The sequence below is a fragment of the Condylostylus longicornis genome, unplaced genomic scaffold, assembly GCF_029603195.1.
Source record: "Condylostylus longicornis isolate FDR11 unplaced genomic scaffold, ASM2960319v2 ptg000014l, whole genome shotgun sequence".
Lineage (NCBI taxonomy): Eukaryota > Metazoa > Arthropoda > Insecta > Diptera > Dolichopodidae > Condylostylus > Condylostylus longicornis.
The window spans coordinates 1831581-1852468 of NW_026577983.1; the positions used below are offsets into that span (position 1 = coordinate 1831581).

The 20888-nt window shown below is 23.9% G+C and overlaps 2 protein-coding genes across 4 annotated transcripts in view; one reads left to right on the forward strand and one right to left on the reverse strand.

Annotated features, from left to right (window-relative positions):
• LOC129605753 (uncharacterized) overlaps positions 1-10048 on the forward strand; it is a 49963-nt gene extending 39915 nt beyond the window's left edge. Inside the window, exons 8-18 of one of the 3 annotated variants that reach the window (XM_055515673.1) lie at positions 613-1689; positions 4335-4712; positions 5243-5332; positions 5666-5985; positions 6137-6336; positions 6409-6953; positions 7064-7490; positions 7563-7757; positions 7881-7901; positions 9554-9715; positions 9811-10048. In XM_055515673.1, the coding sequence (XP_055371648.1) occupies positions 613-1689; positions 4335-4712; positions 5243-5332; positions 5666-5985; positions 6137-6336; positions 6409-6953; positions 7064-7490; positions 7563-7757; positions 7881-7901; positions 9554-9715; positions 9811-9932 (3537 nt within the window). In that variant the 3' untranslated portion in view covers positions 9933-10048. The remainder of the gene's footprint in view (positions 1-612; positions 1690-4334; positions 4713-5242; positions 5333-5665; positions 5986-6136; positions 6337-6408; positions 6954-7063; positions 7491-7562; positions 7758-7880; positions 7902-9553; positions 9716-9810) is intronic. The other 2 variants (XM_055515674.1, XM_055515675.1) reach the window with 2 other exon arrangements.
• A 5877-nt stretch (positions 10049-15925) lies between these two features.
• On the reverse strand, positions 15926-20112 carry LOC129605752 (polynucleotide 5'-hydroxyl-kinase NOL9). Its single transcript, XM_055515671.1, has 5 exons — positions 18869-20112; positions 18733-18813; positions 16622-18653; positions 16317-16462; positions 15926-16255 (listed from the first exon to the last, which is right to left on the reverse strand). Exons 1-5 carry the CDS (start codon positions 20016-20018, stop codon positions 16023-16025), a joined length of 3642 nt encoding a protein of 1213 aa, XP_055371646.1. The 5' UTR covers positions 20019-20112; the 3' UTR covers positions 15926-16022.
• Positions 20113-20888: the final 776 nt, after the last annotated feature.

The following is a 20888-nucleotide window of genomic DNA, read 5'->3' on the forward strand; positions in this document are numbered from 1 at the left end:
TAAAAAATCCTTTCAATATCTTCCATGTCAAATCAAATAGAAAAATAAAAAAAAAAATATTCAAAAAGATTAGAAATTACACAATAATCCAAGGTTTTGTTCAATTCCGTTTCAAAAATATGAACAAATATAGAATAAATATTAAAAAAAATGTTGATTTTGTAAAATTTTCGACTGTACCTATTTAATTTTCTTCAAACAAAACTGAAATTTAATTAAGTTACTTTGTCAATAAAAAAACCAAAAATATGTTTTACACTTTTTATAATTCATACTAACTTTGTATATATATATAAATCTTTTTTTTTTATTTACTTCTATGCGCTTATATTCATCTCGACAAATCTTAAAAACTCATTAAAAACAAAATTTGCAATAACAATTCATCGTATGCTTTTAAAACATAAAAATAAAATTATATGTACTTTTTAATACAATAATCACATCAACTTATGTATTGTTCAAAATAAATAAAAAAAAAATTGTGTTGTCTTTTTACATTTCATATATTCTAATAACTAACAATAATTATATAACAATTATAACTAATAATAATATAAACTATAAAAAAAAAATATTGGTATATAAATTAAATAATTTAATAAAATAAAGCCGGTTATACCTGAAAGCCCAATTACAAAAATTTCAATAAATTCAGTTGAATCACATAATATGAAATATAAGAAAAACGATTTTAAACCTTTAATATTACCAACGTCTGGGGAAAGTACTATACATACAATTGTTAATATTGATGATGAAATTGTTAAAAATGAAGTATCAAAACTTGAATCAGTTATATCAAAAACAATTGAAAATACACAAAAAATTAAAGATTTATCATCATCCAATTATGAGCAACATAAATATAAAAAAGGTGATCATTTGGATGTTTCATCAACATTATCTAGAGAGGATGACTATCAAGTTGAAGATATAATTAATGATGATAAAATAATAAATAGCGGTGAATCTATATTACCACCATCAATGGCATCATCAATATCATCATCTTCTTCTTCGGCTTTATTACATTCATCGAAATCATCAATACCATCATTATCTTCAATTGATTCAACAACAAGTCGTATTATTTATATAACAACAATTAAACCAAAAATAAATCATCATTTATCAACTTTAGCAACAAATAAAAATAATTTTAATAACAAAAATTTTTACAATGATAATAATGTAATTATAGCTTCTACTACTGAAACTAATTATCCTATTAGTACTTCAAATAAAACTACAACTACAACTACTACAACAACAACAACTATCACTTCTCCTACACAATCTACTTCTAGTTTATTAAATTTAAATAGTTACACATCACCATTATCATCATCATCATTATCGTCATTATCATCGTCTATTGAAAATAATTTAAATAATAATAATTATTATAATCCCAAAAATCAAAATACCTATTATAATTCTGAATCAGTAGAATTAAATGCTTCAACTGAAATGATATCAAATAATAAAAGTACAATAAATAATAATTATTCAACACAATCTGCAATAACAACAACAACAACAACATCAACAATAACAACACCATCAACATCATCATCATCATCAACTATGACATCAAAAATAGATAATATATTCGAACAAAATTTAATTAATTTAAATGAACAGAGTACACTTAATAGCTTTATTACCACCACTATATTGCCAAAGGTAAATTTCAAAATGAGAGAAATGAAAAAAAGAAGAGACAATTTACATAAAAATCTCTTAATCCCATCGATTTCGATAATTTCTAATGAGAAAGTTTTTTTTTTTACATTATTTATTTTATGCATTACCCTTATGACCTTTTAAAATTTTCGAAAAATTTGACACCAATAAATTGATTCAAAAATATTTTTTAATACAATATTTAAAAAGTATTTTGGGTAGCATGAAAAGCTTCGGTTGATTTTTTAAATTGTTTAATTGATTTAATAATAGCAATATATTCTCATAGTTCCTATAAAGTTTCTTGAAAAGTCTCCTATATAAAACTTCACAAATTTTATACATTAATCTTAACATTAATCTTAAAATTATTGAAAAGAATTTCAGTTAAACGACACGATCGAAAACTGTAAAACTCTTGTCTTCTAAACTTTTACATTTAAATTTTAATTATTGTGTTATTGACTCTTTTTTTTAGTTATCCTTGATTAATTATATAAAAATCTGAATTACCAACTGTAATGAAACTGTTAAAATCTTGGAATAACAATATGATCAAATAACAAATTATATAATAAACAAATTATACCGAAAATGAGTTACTAATTCGCATTAACGAAAGTTTTTTTAACATAATTTCAAATATTAAGATAAAATAAAAGAAAAAAAAATTTTCTCATTAGAACATTATTTTGTTTTCCAAAAAAAAATCCGTAAATCCATAAGTAAATTTTTACATATAAAATCCATAATGAAAAATTAGAGAAAAGAAAAACAAAATTTTCTTAACCCTAAACCGAAACATACATACTTTATATATGTACATTGTTTTTATGTTATATTACTCTTATTATCATTGTGTTGGGAATGCCAAATGAATACCAAAAAAAAAAACAATTTGTTTTTGAAGAATGCAACTATGGAGTTTTTGTTTACTGAAAATTTTTTGTTTTTGTTGACTTAGAGAATATTTTGATATCCTTTTCAATATTTTTTTTTTATATAAATTTAGAATAATTTTATATACTTGCATATTACTTAATTTCCTTTTTTTTTTCTTAATTATTTTGTGAAGCTCAAATATACAAAAATGAATTTTGTTTTTTCCCTTTTTTAAATACATACATAATAATTATACAAAATAATTATGTATGCATTCACTTGTTGCTTTCCAATATTTTATTGTTATTTTTGAAAAAGGTTTTCACAAACTTTTATTCGGCATTTTTTTATACATACATACTTATACACATATACAATATAATTATGTATGTACTATTAAATAAATTTTTGTTGAAACTCTAGTAAATAAAGTAATTATATTAATTTGAATGGATATAACATAAATCTATAATTTTAATTACTACATATATTTATTGATAAAAAAAAAATATTTAAAATAAAAAATAACCAAAAACTATTATTTAATTTATATTGGCGTAAATATCAAAATCTAAGATCACAACATTTCAACAATTATTTTTTACAAAAAAAAAATTACAACGTAAATTAAAAAAATTCTCTCAATTGAGTATCGTTTTTGGTTTCCACCAAATCATCCACCAATTAAAAATACCTATAGCATACAAACAAATTTTTGAAAAAAGTCTTTTATTTTTGTTGAAAATATGCCACAATTTTTAATTATCAGAAAACTTAAGAATAATTTAAGAATGTGGAACAAAAACCCTGTTAACGTTTATCAACACAACCTATACACTAGTATAAAGGTTAATAATATGTCGACGGACAATCGTTTATTGTCACGTTAAAATGGCCCTAATCAGTACTAAATTTACAAAATAAACAATTCAATTTAGCTTAAATAAAATGTTAATCAATATTTGCAATACTAACATCTGTTAGAGTGAACTCAAATAATATATAAATATTTTTTATAAATTCTACCCTCATTCAAATACTTCTAAGTTTGAAATTATTAAAAATTTTTCCCTGATTTTTTCTTAAACTCTGATCTCTTCATCATAAATTGTAATGTGTTTTAATTTTCGTACATACTTACAAAAAATAATTGAATTTATTTATTAAAATACTTATAGAAAGGAACAATAATTTTTTATGGGTACATACATATAACTTTTAATTTTAAATTTTGAATTTTTGAGAATCAAATCCAACACATATTTTTAAAAATTTTTTTATATATTTTTTCAATAATCTTATTATGAACAAATATTTTTAACTAGATATTTTAAAACTAATAATTTTCTTCTCTTTATGTATTGTGTGTTAATTTTAAAATTTTGAGAATTTATTTTTAATATCAATTAAAATATTGTTTTGTAAATAATCCAAAGTGCATATAATTCTTTTTGAAAATTGAATTTTCTTAAAATAAATTTTTTGTAAATATATTTTTGCATATATATAAATATTATGTGTGTATATATGTGCATTTTTTCATGTTATCTACTTCATTTATTATATATATTGTATATAAATTAAAAAATTAAACCTATTTCATTTTCATACGTATTATATATATATATATATATTTATTTTTTTTCAACTTTTTCTTTTATTTCATTTATGTAATATATTCAAAAAAAAAACAATTTAAATATCATTATACATAATGCATTATAAATAAAAAATATACCGTTAACTAACAAACAACTTGTCAGAATCGTGATGACGTTACTACAGTAGTACCACTAACGGATGATATAGTAGTTTTAGCCACTAATAGCAATAATTCATCAATATTTTCTCGTAACAATATTGAGCAAATTCATTCAACAATAATAACACCAGTTGAAATTGCATTATCATCTGAAACGGTAATATCATCAACATCGGCACCAACTGAATTTATAAATCCAAGTACTACAGCAACAACAATAGCTGCAACAGATGTATATGAGTTATCAACAACAAATGCAGCTAATTTCGGTGAACAAGCAACAACACTTTCATCTGGTGCAACAGTTTTTAGCCCAACCATATATCCATCCACTATTTCTTCTATCACATTTGCTTCTAGTATACCTAATAATAGAAAGGTGATTTGTGGGTTGTTGTTCTTCTTTAAAATGTCAAATAAATATCAAATTTTTTTTGTTTATTTTTCTGCTCTTGTACATATTATTGTAAATATTTCCGAAAACTGTAAAAGTTTGAAAATCGCAACGTGTTTTAAAATAAAAGAAAAAGAGTTAAAGATTAATTTTAAATATTAACGTAGCAGAAAGTTCCTGTAAAATAATTTTCAACGGAGGATAAAAATTTGGAATTTAGATGACATTTTAAGAGTTTGTATTCTAAGTAGACAAAAAAAAATGAAAACAATTTCTGTTAAATTTTTTGTACATTTTGTATTTTTGGTATCTTTTTTTCCTATTTTATGTTTAATTAGTTTTGTGTAATTTTTATATGATATTCTTCCCATTGTTACAGGAGGTGTATGTTATTTTTTTTATATCTTTTAATAATTTAATTTTATATTTTATGTAATGTTTTGTTATTATTCCTAATTGAATTTATTAACTAAAAATTGTAATTTTTAAATGACATGATTTTCAATTGTTAATAGGATGATGAAGATGGTGATGACGTGACAACTGATATTGAACAGGAAACTGAAATTCCTAATCATGAAGATATTCTGTTGGACAATTCAACCGTAAGTTTTTCTCATAGGATTTAGAAGTTGAGACAAAAATTCGATACTTCAGTATTAAAATAAATGCTAAAGATAGCTATTTTTACAAAATTGATGTTTAAGCACATATATTGCGAACTTGAATGATAGTAAAAGTTAAATTTCAAAATTTAACGCAATCTTATTTATGTCGATTTTATTTAAAAATAAATTTTTATAGTTTTAAGTAGATTTTTAATATGAACTTTATATGAATGTTAATTAGGAATATTTCAGATTCTTGAATTCAAAGATTCTGAATCTGAAACCATAAGTTTTAAGGTATTTTCATATTAACAATTTAATTTTTTATAGCAGGTATCAACACAAGAATCATCAACCGCTGGGTCAACAACAGTTACAGCAACAATAAGGCCAACACCTCCTGCAACTACTTCGACAACAATCGTCCCAAGTTCAGAACCAACTAATCTTATACCAATTATTAAAAATCGCATACCAAAATTACCAGTAACTGCTGGAAAAGCATTTACATTTAGGGTTCCCGAAGAAACATTCTTTGATCACGAAGATTCAACAAATCTTAAACTTGAACTTTTAGATTTTAGTAATAATGAACTAAAACCGAATTCTTGGATACAATATAATTCTTTAAAGAGGGAAATTTATGGCTTGTAAGTTAGAAGGATATTTTCATATAATCATAACTTATCCTAAAAATCCTAAATATCGTAAAAACTAAAAAATTAACAATTTGATGATAATATTTTGTTTTTTTCCTTAAACGGACAATACATATAATAATAGATATTATTAATTTTTAAGGCCCCTAGAAGATCACGTCTCACATTGGCAGTTCAAATTAGTAGCGACAGACAGTGGAAATGAAAGCGTTGCTGAAACAATTGACATAGCTGTTCAACAATATAAGGGTCATAGAAGTGTGAATCATGAAATAAGTATTGGAATAAAATTTAATAAAAAATATTCTAAAAATATTGATTGGCAATTGCAGCTTCTCAGGGGTTAGTTTGAAACTTTGTCACGAATTAGCGTTAAAAAATAATTAAAACGACAAAAAAAATGTTTTCTTCTAGGTATTAGTGAATCTTTAAATGATCAAACAAATCCATCCCCAATTATTGTTCGAGAAGTTAGACAAAATCAAGATCCTTCGTTTGCAACATTTTCTTATTATAATGAAACTTTACCAAAAGACGTTTGTCCTACAGCATACCAATTAAATAGTATTATTGAAAAATTACGTTCAAATCTAAACGATTCCATGTATCCTGATTTAAGTATTAAAACAGTGAACTATCAATTGGTAGGTAATTGCGAAAAAACATCACATCATGTTACTACATCAGCCCCATTTGTCCCGCATATTACCAAAAATTATTCACCCGTGCCAAGAAATCAGGTTGATCGAGTTAATGCAACTATTGGTCATTTATTAGTTTTTAAAGTTCCGCCAGATACATTTTATGATCCTGAAGACACAACTGATTTAAAATTGTCTTTGTTAACAATGGAACGAAATGAATTAAACCCGAAGCATTGGTTACAATTTGACTCAAAAAATCAAGAATTTTATGGCATACCAAAAGTAGCCGATTATGGATCCGAAGAATATCTACTGGTAAATATCTATTACATTTTTATTTGTCGAAGTTTATTACATTTCATTTTTATATACCAAAAATAGTGTAAATAGTGAACCAAAATATTAAATTTTGTTCTAAATTTAAGGTGGCCGAAGATCATGAAGGTTTAACAGCAACTGACGCGTTAGTAGTTGTTGTGAATCATGCACCAAAACGTGAATTTAGCGTTTATTTTAAAGCCAAATTAGGTATACGTTACGAACAATTTAATGCTCAAATGCAGAGAAAATTTGTTGAACGCGTTGCTAGATTATTTAATGATCCAACGCCACAATATATTCAAGTACGATCAATAACACAAAATCACGACAGTGAAGAAACAATAGTCAACTTTTACAACACAACCCTACATCGGCAACATAATAGATGCCCGGAAGAAGAAATTGAAATGGTTAGAAGTGTATGGTTCTCTAATAGCGCAATTTTAAGAGATCGTGTAAAAAAAAATATTGGAAATGAATTCAATTTATCAAGTATGCAAATAATTGCAATGCCAATTGGCTCCTGTCATTGTAAGTTATTCTTAAAAAAATTGAATTACAAATAAATATTAACGGATTTAAAATAAAATATTTATATTTTAGCAAGTGATTTTGGCGGTATTCATCGTGATATTATACCTATAAAGACTGAAGAAGCTAATACAACATCGACATTTAAAGATGATTACATACTAACTTTTGTGTTGCCAGCAGTTATAATTTTACTAATGATATTATTAGCTTCTATAATAGCATGTGTATTACATAGACGCCGTTTAACTGGTAAAATGGAACTGGGTACGTTTTGGCTACTCAAACACATTAAAATTTAATTTTTTAATAATAAATATTATTTACCATTTAATTATAAAAGTTATTCTAACTTAAATATATTTTTCTCCATTTCAATTTTGTCTATAGGAAAAACAATTGTTCTAAATGGTAGGGGCTTTTTCTTTGATTTTTTTTAATAATTTTAAATTTTACTTAATTAAGTGTGGAATTTTTGTAAAAATTTCGTTTTGGTTTTATGTAGATCTTAAAAATTTTGTTTGGTAATTAAAGTTATATTTGACTTGTTTCATAGTTTTTCGTTTTTTGCTAATTTTTTTATAAAAATAAATAGATCAATAAAATATTATTTAAATTAAAATATTAAATATTGGTCAAAACAAATTTCATCAGAATCAGAACATTACACATACAAATACCAAATGTTTTACAAATCATTTTTATGTTTAATTTTAAAATATTTGCAATGGAAGAAATATTCAACTACCACCAATTTTTTGTTTTCTTTAAAAATGTATCAAATGTTCAGTCATTCTCAAATCATATGTGGAATATAAAATTATATTGTTGTTATAAGAGTATGTATTCTATGCTAAAATACAATGCTGTATAAAATAATTCTGAATATATAGGAAGTTTTTTAAAGTTCGTTAAAAAATATTATACGACACCTCAGATTATTGTGCCAAAAATGACCAATAACTAACTTTTGCTTTTAGTTTCTAATTGATTTTAACATTAAAATTTATTTTTAATATGCATATTTCTCTTATTTAATTTTTAAACTTTTGTTTTCAACTCTCTAATTTTGTTCTTGTTTGATAATTCAAATTCATTTTGTTAGTTTTTACTTGCACACAAAAAAAGTTATTTTTAAAGCTAATCTAATTGTTTCTTCTTCAAATTTTTGACTTTAGCAACTAATATTTTACTGTTAATTACAAAATTAGTCCTCTTTGCTATTATTGAGTTGTGAAATATTTAAAACAAAGAAAAACAAAGCACAAGAATTTTGGTAAAAAAATATTATAATCTAAAACTATTATGATTAGTCATTTGAAAAAAAATTATAAAAGTTAATCGCCCACTTTCTCTTAAATACATCGCTTGATTGGATAATATTCATAAGTTTTGCAATTCCCAGAATAAAATTCTTTTCGAAATTTGAGATTTTAATCTGAATATTTTTGAGTAATTGAATAACACTCCACTACCTCAAATGATGGGTCCACAAAATAAATAAATATCTCATTTCATAATTTGTATCCCATCTCCATTATTTTATGAAAGAAGTGATATAGAATTTATAAAATGAATATTTATAAATTCTATATCACTTCTCCACATCTATAACTTTTTGAAATATAATGTTTAAAACCGTTTCCGTAAACAAACTGTCCTAAATGAGACAGAAAATATTTAATTTTCCAATACAAATTCTAGAGAAAAACTTTTGAATAAAACTAACATAAATGCTTTAAAAAATATATATATTTTAAGCGCCGAATTCTTAATTTAATACAAAAAATATTTAAAACTACTTTTCAAAAATAACCACTATCGTTTTTGTTTTAATATACATAAATATAACTATCATCTTTCAAAATAAACAAAAAAAAGTAAAAATAAACAAAAGAAACAGTGTTTCTATTGTACATACATACATATGTATAGTTTAGGATATAACTAGAATTAAAAATTTTATTAGATTTTGGTTGTGTTTTTCAATATTTATTTTAATCATATTAAAAATAAATAATTGTATTTTCTTATACTTTGAAATATTTAATTTTTACTTAAAGGAGATGAAGAAGAACGTAAATCATTTCGTTCTAAAGGTATACCAGTGATATTTCAAGATGAATTAGATGAGAAACCAGAAATTGGAAATAAATCACCTATTATTTTAAAAGATGAAAAGCCACCATTACTACCTCCCTCGTACAACAGCACTAATATAGACGGTAATTTCAAAAATAATAAATGAATTTAATGACTGAAATAATTTTATAACAGAATACAAGATATTTTATAAATAGATTTTTAAAAAAAATTTTAGGTGATAACGATTGCGATGAATATGTACCACCACCGGCTGTAGTTGTAGGTAATCGCGAAATTCGAGGGAAATCTCCTGTAACACCTTCATATCGGAAACCACCACCATACGTATCCCCATAAATTAATCATTATTAATCCTACATAAATAATTTTGGACATTTTTATTAATTCATTTGAACTTTACATTTTTAATGTAATTTTAAGTTTCTTAAAGAGATTTTTGTTTTTTTTTTTTTTAAGAAAAGCAAATAATAAGATATCTTCAAACGCACTATTTTTATTCCATCCTTAAAATTTCAAAATTTAGTAATCAATTTTTTAAACGTTTTTTAGAGAAATTTTTATTATTTTTCTAATTAGAGTCAAGAAAAAATTGGTATTAACAGAAATAGAATATAGAAATAAATTTGAAATATAATATTATGATATTATCGTATTAAACAAAATCCAATAATTTAGTAACTTGCACTAATTTTCTGATAATTTAAGAAAATTTTTTCTATAAAATCATTAAAACTAATTTGATTTGATTTTGAATTTGCGAAGATGGGAAAAACACTCAAACAATTTTTTGTTATTTAAAGAATATGTTAATTTAAAAAAGAATTAAAACACATTTTATTATAAATTTACAAATTTAAGTTGTCACAAAAGCAAATATTAAAGCTTCATAGATATTTTTTATGACTGATTTTCGTTTAAATTCTTTTACTTTATGAGTAATTAATATTTAACATAAATATGTTTTTTTTTGTAATTTGTGTTTAAATAATTAGGTAAAATAAAATAAATATAGAACCTAGTTTTAAGAAATTAATGAACACAAATCAAATTTTTTATACGAAATTTTTTTATTTTCTCTTTTGATCAAAAAAAGAGAAAAACTAAAACAACAACAAAAAAAAAATAAGTTATCATAATTATAAATACATAAATATATGCAAGATTATAAATAAATACTTTAGTTAATAAGAAATTTTAGGTTTTACCAAGTAAAGCAATCATATATATTGTTTCATATAAAAAAAAAAAATTTAAAAAACAAAAAAAACCATCCATAAAAAAATTTTTTAAACAAAATTTTTAAAAGTAAAAAAAAAAAAAGGTGTTCAACACCTGCAATTTAAATAAATCATTTTAAATTATTATTTAGACTTTGCTTGATAATCGAATGTTTTAATTTAAATCAAATTTTTTGTAATTAGTTATTTAATTTATTCATATGTATGTATATGAAAATTTTGTTCTTGCACCACTGCCACAAAATTAAAATTTGTTCATATGTATTAATAAAAAAATCATGCACATCATCATCTCTTTTAAAATTTCATTCAAAAATACTTTTTATTAAAAATTTTTATTCATTTATTGCGATTTTTTTTTAAAGAATTCGTATTTAAATGCGTAAAAATGTGTAACAAAAATATTAAAAAATAATATATATAATAATTATCTGTTTTCTAATAAAACTTGCAGATAATCTTAAACAAAAAATTTTAATAATTACCAACAAAATGTCAACCAAACCACCCATTTCAAATTACCATTAAAATTATTAAGAAAACCATTTCATAACGTAACAATTCCCATAAAATTCACTTAATTTCTTTTTTTTATTTTATTTAATAATATTTATTAGTATTAATTAAACATATTTAGATTATACGGTCAAGTATATTCAAAAATTGGATAATCTTTATATTATAACGTAAAATGTTTAGACCATACCGAATAACCAAAAACAATACATAATCAGACTACCAATCCAAAGTAAAGTTTTTCGCCAGGAAACAAAAAATATTTGAATTTTCTTAGAGCAAAAACTATACATAATCTTATGCATATACAGTTCTTGGTAGGATCTTTATATTTTAGCGTATCTTTAATTATACTGTATTCAAAATATACGAATTTTGCTTTGATCTATTTAAATGTTGAGAAAAAAGAAAATATCTGTTTAATTTTGCTTCAAATTTCAATAACGACTTCCTTTGACACAAATTATAATTCAATTTTTGAAACTTTATATAAGTATAAATGTAAATGCAGTACTTTCGTACTCGAGTTGATGCAGTAAATTATTTCTGATCACTACCTTTTGTTAACAAATAATGTATTACAACATAAATAATCAATATATTAATGAAACTATTATATTTTGTATTTTTTTTTTAAATTAAACCCAAAATGTATTACTATATGGTGTAAAAAACTAAAAATTAATTTTATAGGAATTGTTCAAAGAATGAAAACAACAACTTGTTAGGGTAATGTAAAAATGAATTATAATATTATTATTATATTGATTATTGTAAATTAGAGCAAAAGTTCAGAGTTACTTCAAACTTTACAAAATTGTGCATAAATATATAGCTATATAATAAATAAAGTCGATTTTGGCTGATTTTTTGTTTTTTATTATGATTTGCAAAATACTTATTCTTTATGTTACATGAATTAAATAAAAACACTTAAAATTATCATGTATGTACATATAGATATATATTTTTATAAAAATCATAAATAAAGTAAAAAAAAGAAAATAAAATAAACCAAATAAATAATATCCTTAACCCATAATTTTAAAATAATTTACATATATAAAAATATTTATTGAAATTTATAAGAATCGAAAGATATTGAGAACTTTTTCTTTTTTTTTTCAAGTAAAAAACTCACTGTTTTTCAAATAAAAATAATATTATAAATAAAAGTATTATTTGCTATAAAAATAATCTAAATTAACCTTATATTTTAATCGTACCAAGCAAATAAAGCATATAATATTTTATAAAAAATTTTTACATATTTAAAAAATAAATAAATGGAAAAATGAATAAATTTAATTACTGTATTTAAGTGCACTACAAAGTTCATTTCAGTAGTTTCATTTATATTATGACATTTTTTAAACAAGATGTGCAAAAACAAAAGTAAGGAAATATGTTAAGTCTTTTACGTAGTTTTGAATAAATTAAACAACAACTTTAATAATCATTTATTGAATTAATTATTCTTGTATATTTGAACAATTGACTATTCCTTAAATATTTTAAATAATATTATTTTTGATTTAATATTAGAAATAATTTTTTTTATAAAATATTTAAATATGAATTCATAATTAATATAAAACATTAATAACAATTTATTTGAAAATACAGTACTTGTAGTTAATATGATGCTTGTTCATTAGAACTTCATCTATGTTGGAAATTAATTTTTCTTGAATATTCTATTGCAGTCTATTTATCCTTTTTCTATAATAAAATTCTTTGTAGTGCATTCAATTATCAAAAATTTCTTTATTTAAAAATAATTCCTTTAAATAATAATAAATCTTATGAATAAAATACATTTATAAAAATACTCATAATACTAACTAAGTAAATAAATTCTTAAAAAACGCCATTTCTAAAGAATTTTATTTTATATCAAAAAAATATAGGTAAACCCAAATTATTAGAAATTAAAATGTAACAAATGAAAAAAATCTAAATATTTACTCATTATATGAAAATCTTCAAATTTTCAAATTCAGTTTCGAACTTTTAATTCAAAATGTTTATTTCAAAAACAGAAAAGCATCTAGATGATTTGTTCTTTGATGAAAATTTATTGTGTTTTCTTGATTATGTCAATTTCATTTCAGTTTTATTTAATTTTATATATTCATCATACGATTATAAATAATATAATAATTATTTAACACATTATATCCATATAGACGGTCTCACATTTATTCCTAAACTATATTCAATTAAATAATTATCTTATTATCAAAAAAATCAATCGTCTAAATTACAATTTTTTTTTTCAAAATTATAAGTAAGAAATAAACTTAACAATATTCGTATTATAGTGTATAAATCTTTAATATGAATTTTTTTTGTTCATATTTACTAAAAAATTAGTTTAATCACACTCATGTAATAAAGCTATTATATAAAAAAAAACTATCAAAAGCCATAGAAAAGAGCTTAAATATTTTAAATATATAAATATTTTATTAATATAAAAAAAAAATAATATTTTGAAATTCAAAAATTTTAATTCGTTTAAAAAACCGAACGAAATCATGAAAAATATCATTAATATAAACAGATGGAAGTATATTGCTAGCAAAATATCACATAATCTATAAAATGCTTTAAAATATCAGAAACAATATCTTGTATTTAAAAAATAAATTCTACGCTCTTCCATTAGTCATTCCCTTATCCATTTTCCTTATTAAAATCTTCCTTAAAGATTATTTTCATTAATAAAAAAAAATTGAAAATATTCTAGAGTTAAATTTTTTATAGAAATTTACAAATACATAGAACAAAACTGAATACAAACGATTAAATTATCAAGTACCAGAGTGAACAATAAGAAAAATTTTTTTACATACATATTTTAAAGATTTTACAAAAAAAAATCCCATTTTATGGAAGGAAAATAAATTTTTATTTTGTAAAAATTCAGCTACAAAATTTTTTTATATTAAAACAATATTCGTAGTGTAGACAAGAACAAAATAAAAATAAAAATTAATTTTTTTACTAAAAGGAAATCAATAAAAATTTATTAGATTTACAAAAACCAAAACTCTATCATTAAAAAAAAAAACAATTATAAATTATCAAAATAAAATCATGCATATTACATATATCTACTATTATTAAAATTTAATTATTTGATATAAAAAAAAAAGCAAAATGAACATATTAACTAAAAACACAATAGGTGTACTATAGATATTAAGTGATAGTATAATAAGAAATTAATATTAAAAAAAAACAATAAAATAAAATAAATATATCTTATGTACATGTATTATATTACCAAATAATAAAAAAAAATTAAAATCAAATTTTTTCCTACATTATTTTTATTATTTTTTTATTTTATCTTTTTTACATTTGTCAGAATGAGGGCAAAAATAAAGAGATTGACACAAAACAGAGAGAATCGGAGAGGTAATGTTGAAGCCCTATACTCCCAAGAGGTATAACAAGGAAAAAAAGGGCTTAAAGTTCTAAAGGAATTTTAAAGTTTTTTTATAACTCCTGCAAAAATATTATAAATTAAAAGAAGAGCATAATAGAAAAATGTTAGACATTGAAGAACTACTCGAGAATGTTACAAATCTGCAAAAGTAATATATGTATTCAATTTTTGGAGATTTGTGCGTGTGAAGACTTCTCAAGATTCAACTTATAGCTTTCAGTGCATGTCTTGCAAAATACAATCTATTCTTTAGCATTGAGTGGATTTTCTATTAAAAAAATATATATATGTAATTCAATTCGTATATGGAAAAGGAGATAAACTATGAATTAATAAATTATTTTGGCGATGCAGAGTTTTATTTTTCCATATCCAAATTTTTTATTGGAAATTGTTTTCCTCAGTTATTTTAAATTCTATGTAAAAACTACTATATGTAAACATATTATTCATGTGCACGTATTAAAGCAATATGTTCTCCATATGCTACAATTTACTTATTCATTCTGCAGTTTACTGCCGATTTAATCAGGGGCCTTACTATGTAATTCGATTTTCGTATTTGCAAGAATAGAAAGGTAATACCGAACAAATTGATTATCCAAATAAGAAAATCATTTCATGAATAGAATTACGTAGTAAAACCTCAGATTTAAAAAAGTTTAAATTTTTCTTTGTAATTTTAAAAATAACAATTTCTCTGACGGTAATTAATGCCATCTGCCAAATTTTAATTTTAGGAAACGACCAGTGTAATATTAATTTGTGCATTTAATTGTTTGATTAAGAACATATAAAGTTTTTAATTAAGCTTTGGAAACACAAGAAAGTTACATTTCTTCATAAATTTCAATATAAGTAAAGATCATATTCCCAAAATGATAATTCTTTCTTGATCAAAGCCAAATAAAACAATGTATGCACAATTGAAATTTTCTTAAATATTTCTGCTGATTGAACGATTTTTTTTTTTCGAAGGAAGGTGCTCTTGTAACAAAAAATATTTAAGTTGGATGTTTCACGAAAAGTTTTGATCTTCACCATAGAGAAAAAAAAGAAACATAGCTTGGTATTCATCCTCCAAAATTTGAATTGAAATAAAAAATTAGTTTAGAAAATTGTATTTTACATTAATCACAGACAAAATTTAGTTGAAACAGTTCAAAATAATATATTTCATATTCATGATGATGACAATCAAATCACCCAGATTTTTTATACAGGCTTCAATCTAGTGAAATTTTTTATTGGCTTGGAACCTATCAATGTACTAGTGTTGTAAGCATATGGAACATTTCCCTTGATTTTTGGACCTTGATTTAAATATATTGAACTTGGCAAAGGCATGCTACAAACTGCTAAACAGTTCACATGATTTAAATTTTCTTTTGAAACAGACGATACTAAATAAATTTTCCTGTTAAGCCTGTCAATTCCTCGCACTATACCTACAAAAGGATTATAAAAATAATTATAATATATACATGCGTAATTATAAATGTATTTTACCAATGCCAAAACATTCCAGAGACCTGTCTTCATTTGTTTGGCAGCACATATACACAAGGTTTGCATTAATAATATCCAAAAATTCTTCTTCTGACAAAATATTGTTATCATTAAAAAATTTATATTTTATGTCATCTATACAGCAACTGAAATTGTTATTATTTAAAATTGCATAAAAGATTTTTCGAAATTGATTTAAAAAACAACAGTGAAAATTTTATTCTTTTAAAATTGTTTAAAAACAAAAATATTACGTGTATTATACAATAAATAACAAACATAAAATAAAGTTTAAGAACTCTTACCACACTGGGTGAACATCCGTTAGCCAGTCAAATTTTTCACCTAAAATAGTTCCAAGCCTCACTATTAACATAGCATATCTACTATCTTTTGAATATAGTTCCCAAATGCGTTTCTTACTATCATTTTTGTTAATCCTTCGGTTTTTAACCGACTTCATACTTGTTATTTCAAATCTTAATTTTTCTAAGTATTGCAAATCTCCGCTGGAAGTTTCTAGTAATAAATTTTCTTTTTTGAAAACGTTCAGAGGAATTCTTTCAAGTACTTCTTTTTCCATTAAAAAATCAAAATTATTAACAATGTTTTCACTTTGCAATTGCAAAATATCTGTTGGTCTGAGATAATGGCACAAAACAGCAATTAATTCACCTCCAAATCCCTTGTTATAACCCATTGTGTTAATAACCCACGGAATATTTTGAAACTCATCTGTATCTCGGCAATATTTTGAAAGATCTTTAATGTTTTGTAAGTATCTCTCAGGAGCTAAAACTACATTCACATCTCCGTAAACAAAAGCTTTATTCGGGTTTAAATTTAAAAAATAGCCTGGCCCCAGAAGTGGACCATTGAGAATAGTTGCACTTATTGTTTGAGGAATGAAAACCTCAGATTGCCCAACGTCTAAGTCAACTAATAGAATTTTTTTGTGTTTTTTTATTTCTTTATTTACGATATATCGCAAAAAAGTAGATTTCCCAACGGATTTACCGCCAATGATCATTAACCTTGTTGTTTTCTCCAAATTAATTGTTTCCCATTTAGGATCAATTATTAATTCGTTTTCATTTTTATTGTTAATAATGCTACGTAAAACAAACTCACTTGTATAGTACGGCCTATCTATTTGCATTGGGTTCATGCTCGGAAATAAATTCTCTTTCATATTCTTTCCAAGAAATTCAATTCTTTTCAGTGAATAATTTTTTTCTAAAAGCAAAATAGCGTCTACTTTTGGATCAAAATTATTTGAAATTTCTGTTATTTCAGAACTTAACAAATTATCTTTGAATTTCTTTAAACATTCCATTACATCGATATTTGAATTACTTTTGCATGTCCTAATGTTTAAAAAACTGTATCCTTTAGGAGAATATAAGTATACATATTCATTTATGGACGGCTTATAACCAAAAATTTCAACTGATCCAGCAAGTAACTGAAGTTTTAATGTTCCATAAAGGTGGATTTTTTCTTTTAATAAAACCACTACTTGTCTGGAATCTAATCCATTGTAAAATTTTGACTTAAAATGTTCAATAGGATTCGGTTCATTAGCGAATTCTGCATTTGGCTCAGTTTCATTAAATGATGTAACGATGTGGATGTTTGAATTCGGGGATCGATGGTCATCAGTATTTGCTAAAATATTTTCCACAACACATGGTTCAGTCTTTACAAAGTAGTTTGTTTCATTAAAATCTAGAAAAATGTTTTCATCTTCAATATTCCTATTATTCAATTCAAAAATTTCTGGTAGCATTTTAGAAGCCATTTCTTTTACATGATTTTCCGTTTTTATGGAACACAAAGAACCTTTTGTTAATTCACTATATTCGCTGCAGCAATCTGAAATCTCTTCAAGAGTCGATTCAGATGCAGATTCATCAATACTGGAAAAATTGCATTCCCCATTTCCGTTTGGAATTCCGCCATAATTGATTGGAACTAATTGAGGGCAACTACTGTCACTATCTCCATTCATTTCTACTTTATTTTTTGAGTTAAATATACTAGGCTTTTCCGCCTTACGTACAGTATCATTTTCAATATCCTTTATGTCGGCTGACTCTTGAGGAATCTCTATAATTTGGGGGTCGCTTATATCACTATCAAAATCCACCTCCAAGTTTTCATCAAAATCGTATTTTGTGGCAATACCATGAGGAATATACAAATCTTCTTCACTTTCTGGTAGTTCATAATCCTCATCATTGGACTCACTATCAAAATTATACCTCATTTTATTCCTAAATTCTTCGTCAGAGTTTTCCTCGTATTCCGTGGAATCATCGCTAAATGTATCCTCTTCTACATAAATAAGGATTTGAGTTACATAAAAACAAACAAAAATAGAATGTGAAAAAAAAGTGTTGCTTATTAAATTTACCATCGTATTCGGAATCAGAAAATGATTCGGCTAGTGTTTCTTCTTCCGTGCTTAAGAAGCTCTCTTCTGAGTAAGAAAAATCTAGACACAAATAAAAGTAAATCAAAATTTTGTTTTAAATAATGAAAAAAATTACCATCGTATTCGGAACTACACAACGATTCATCTTGTACTACTTCCTCACTGAATGTATCATTAAAGGAAAAATTTTTCAGTTTCTTATTCGAAGCAAAACTTGAATTTTCAATATCTCTCCCAGATTTTGAACCATTTTCCTTTACAACGCCATTATATTGTTTTTTCATTTTATTTTTTTTGTTCGTAGAATTTTTGTAACAAGTTGTTTTATTATTTTTTTCTGTTGCGTTATTTGTTTGCTCCATTTTACTCTTAGTTTTCTTAAATTTTGATTTGTCTTTTTCCTTTGAATCAAGGCTTTGACCCCCATTTCCTAAATTTTTCTCTTTTTGCGGCTTTTTGTTTGGTCTTTCAACATGATGATGTTCTTTTTTGCTTTGTTTTTGTGATTTTAAGAGAATGTTTTCGCCAGCCTTTGAATGTAAATCACGCTTCTTTTCGTTACTTGGATTTCCTTTAAATTCATTTTTTGGTTTATTTATTTTTGCTTTCTTAGTATTTGTGCCTTCGAACTCTGTATTTTTAACACACTTGCTACTTTTTTTATTTTTTCGTTCTTCTCCTATTTGAATAGTATCAAGCATTTGTTTTAAGCTGCTTTTGGAATGTTCATTTTCATGACAAACATTTGATTCACATGGGGAACGTAATTTCGGCTTTTTGGTTTCTACAGGAACAAATTTTTTTTTCAAGTCTTCTTGTATTTTTCTTTTCTTTTTAACCATTTTTTGTGACGTGTTTAATACGTAACCAGTGGCAATAGGCCCTTGTACGCATTTTTCTATTCCACTGCAATCATCTTCTTCCTTCGACACAAAAATATTTCTTTTATTTAATACTTTTTTTGAATTTTCATTAGCATTATTAGTGCTTTCAAGATTTTTCGGTTTCAGTTTTATTTTCGATTTTCTATTTTCTTTCCCATTCAAAATTTCTTTATTTATCACTTTTTTTTTCATAGTAGTCTCCTTCAATTTAAAATCTTTATCCAGCCTGTATTCATTCAAAATCTCCGATTCTACCGTACTAGTCGATGAATTTGCTTCAGGATTTCCAATTAAATCATTTGCAAATAATTTTTTTAACCGCTGTTTTAAGTTTTTTTCATATTTTTCTTTGTTTGAAGAAATTTTGCCTTTAGAAAACATTTTACTATTTGAGTTAACAAAACAAATATATCTTAAGTAGTATAAAATGCAAAGACCACTAAAAAACGCAATTAATATTTAATTTTTCACACAGTTTGTTTTTTTATTTTTCAAAAATACACGTGCGAATCAATTTTGACAATATTTAACAGAGGTAAGTTCAGAGATGCCAACTCATAGCAATAATCTTCTTTATAACGAGGTATTGTTGCATGATTTCTTACAAAATGAGAATAAATATTATGCTAGAAAGACCTAAAACAGAAAAGTGGCAGGGAATTTAGTCATTCAGCTACATTACAGTGCTCACACAAAAAATGTTGTAGATTCAATAACCAACCTAATCATGTTAAGACAATTTTCTTGCCTTTATTCTTTGATTTTGCAGGAATTCAGGAGATTTGCAACCATTGTATTTATCTTTGTTTCTTTTTCATTTCCCTTGGGAACATAGGATTCAACAAAGTATTCTCAATTTTCTTTATTTGTTACTAGTATGTTTATTTCACTCCATGTTTTGCCTGGTAGTTGTGTTCTAGGTCTATGAGCACTTTTGTTCAAGTTTTCTTACCTTTCTTTACATTTCTTCGTCCTTGAGAGTTGAGCTTAAGAATTTGATGCGCAACTCTTTGTGCATTTGTGCAATTGTGTTTCTTTGAGATCTTGTTTCATCGTCATCATCCACTGCTTCTGTCTTAAAATTCTTCTTAGTCAAAATATTTTGCATATAATTTAAAAGCATTTTTTAACAAAGAACTGTTTCAACGTGTATGTGTTATAGGAGTTCCCTAAAACACACTCATTTCAATTTGATTTTCAAAAGATTCAAATTAATTTTTATATTTCATCGTGGGTTCATTAGGATTTCAA

What these genes read in the sequence shown, in the direction of transcription:
- LOC129605752 (XM_055515671.1), bottom strand. Translation starts at nt 20,018, where the DNA reads ATGTTTTCTAAAGGCAAAATTTCTTCAAACAAAGAAAAATATGAAAAA. An exon ending in ACGGATGTTCACCCAGTGTG is followed by an intron (nt 16,463 to 16,621) that starts GTAAGAGTTCTT and finishes TAACAATTTCAG; the next exon opens with TTGCTGTATAGATGACATAA. An exon ending in TCTGGAATGTTTTGGCATTG is followed by an intron (nt 16,256 to 16,316) that starts GTAAAATACATT and finishes ATCCTTTTGTAG; the next exon opens with GTATAGTGCGAGGAATTGAC.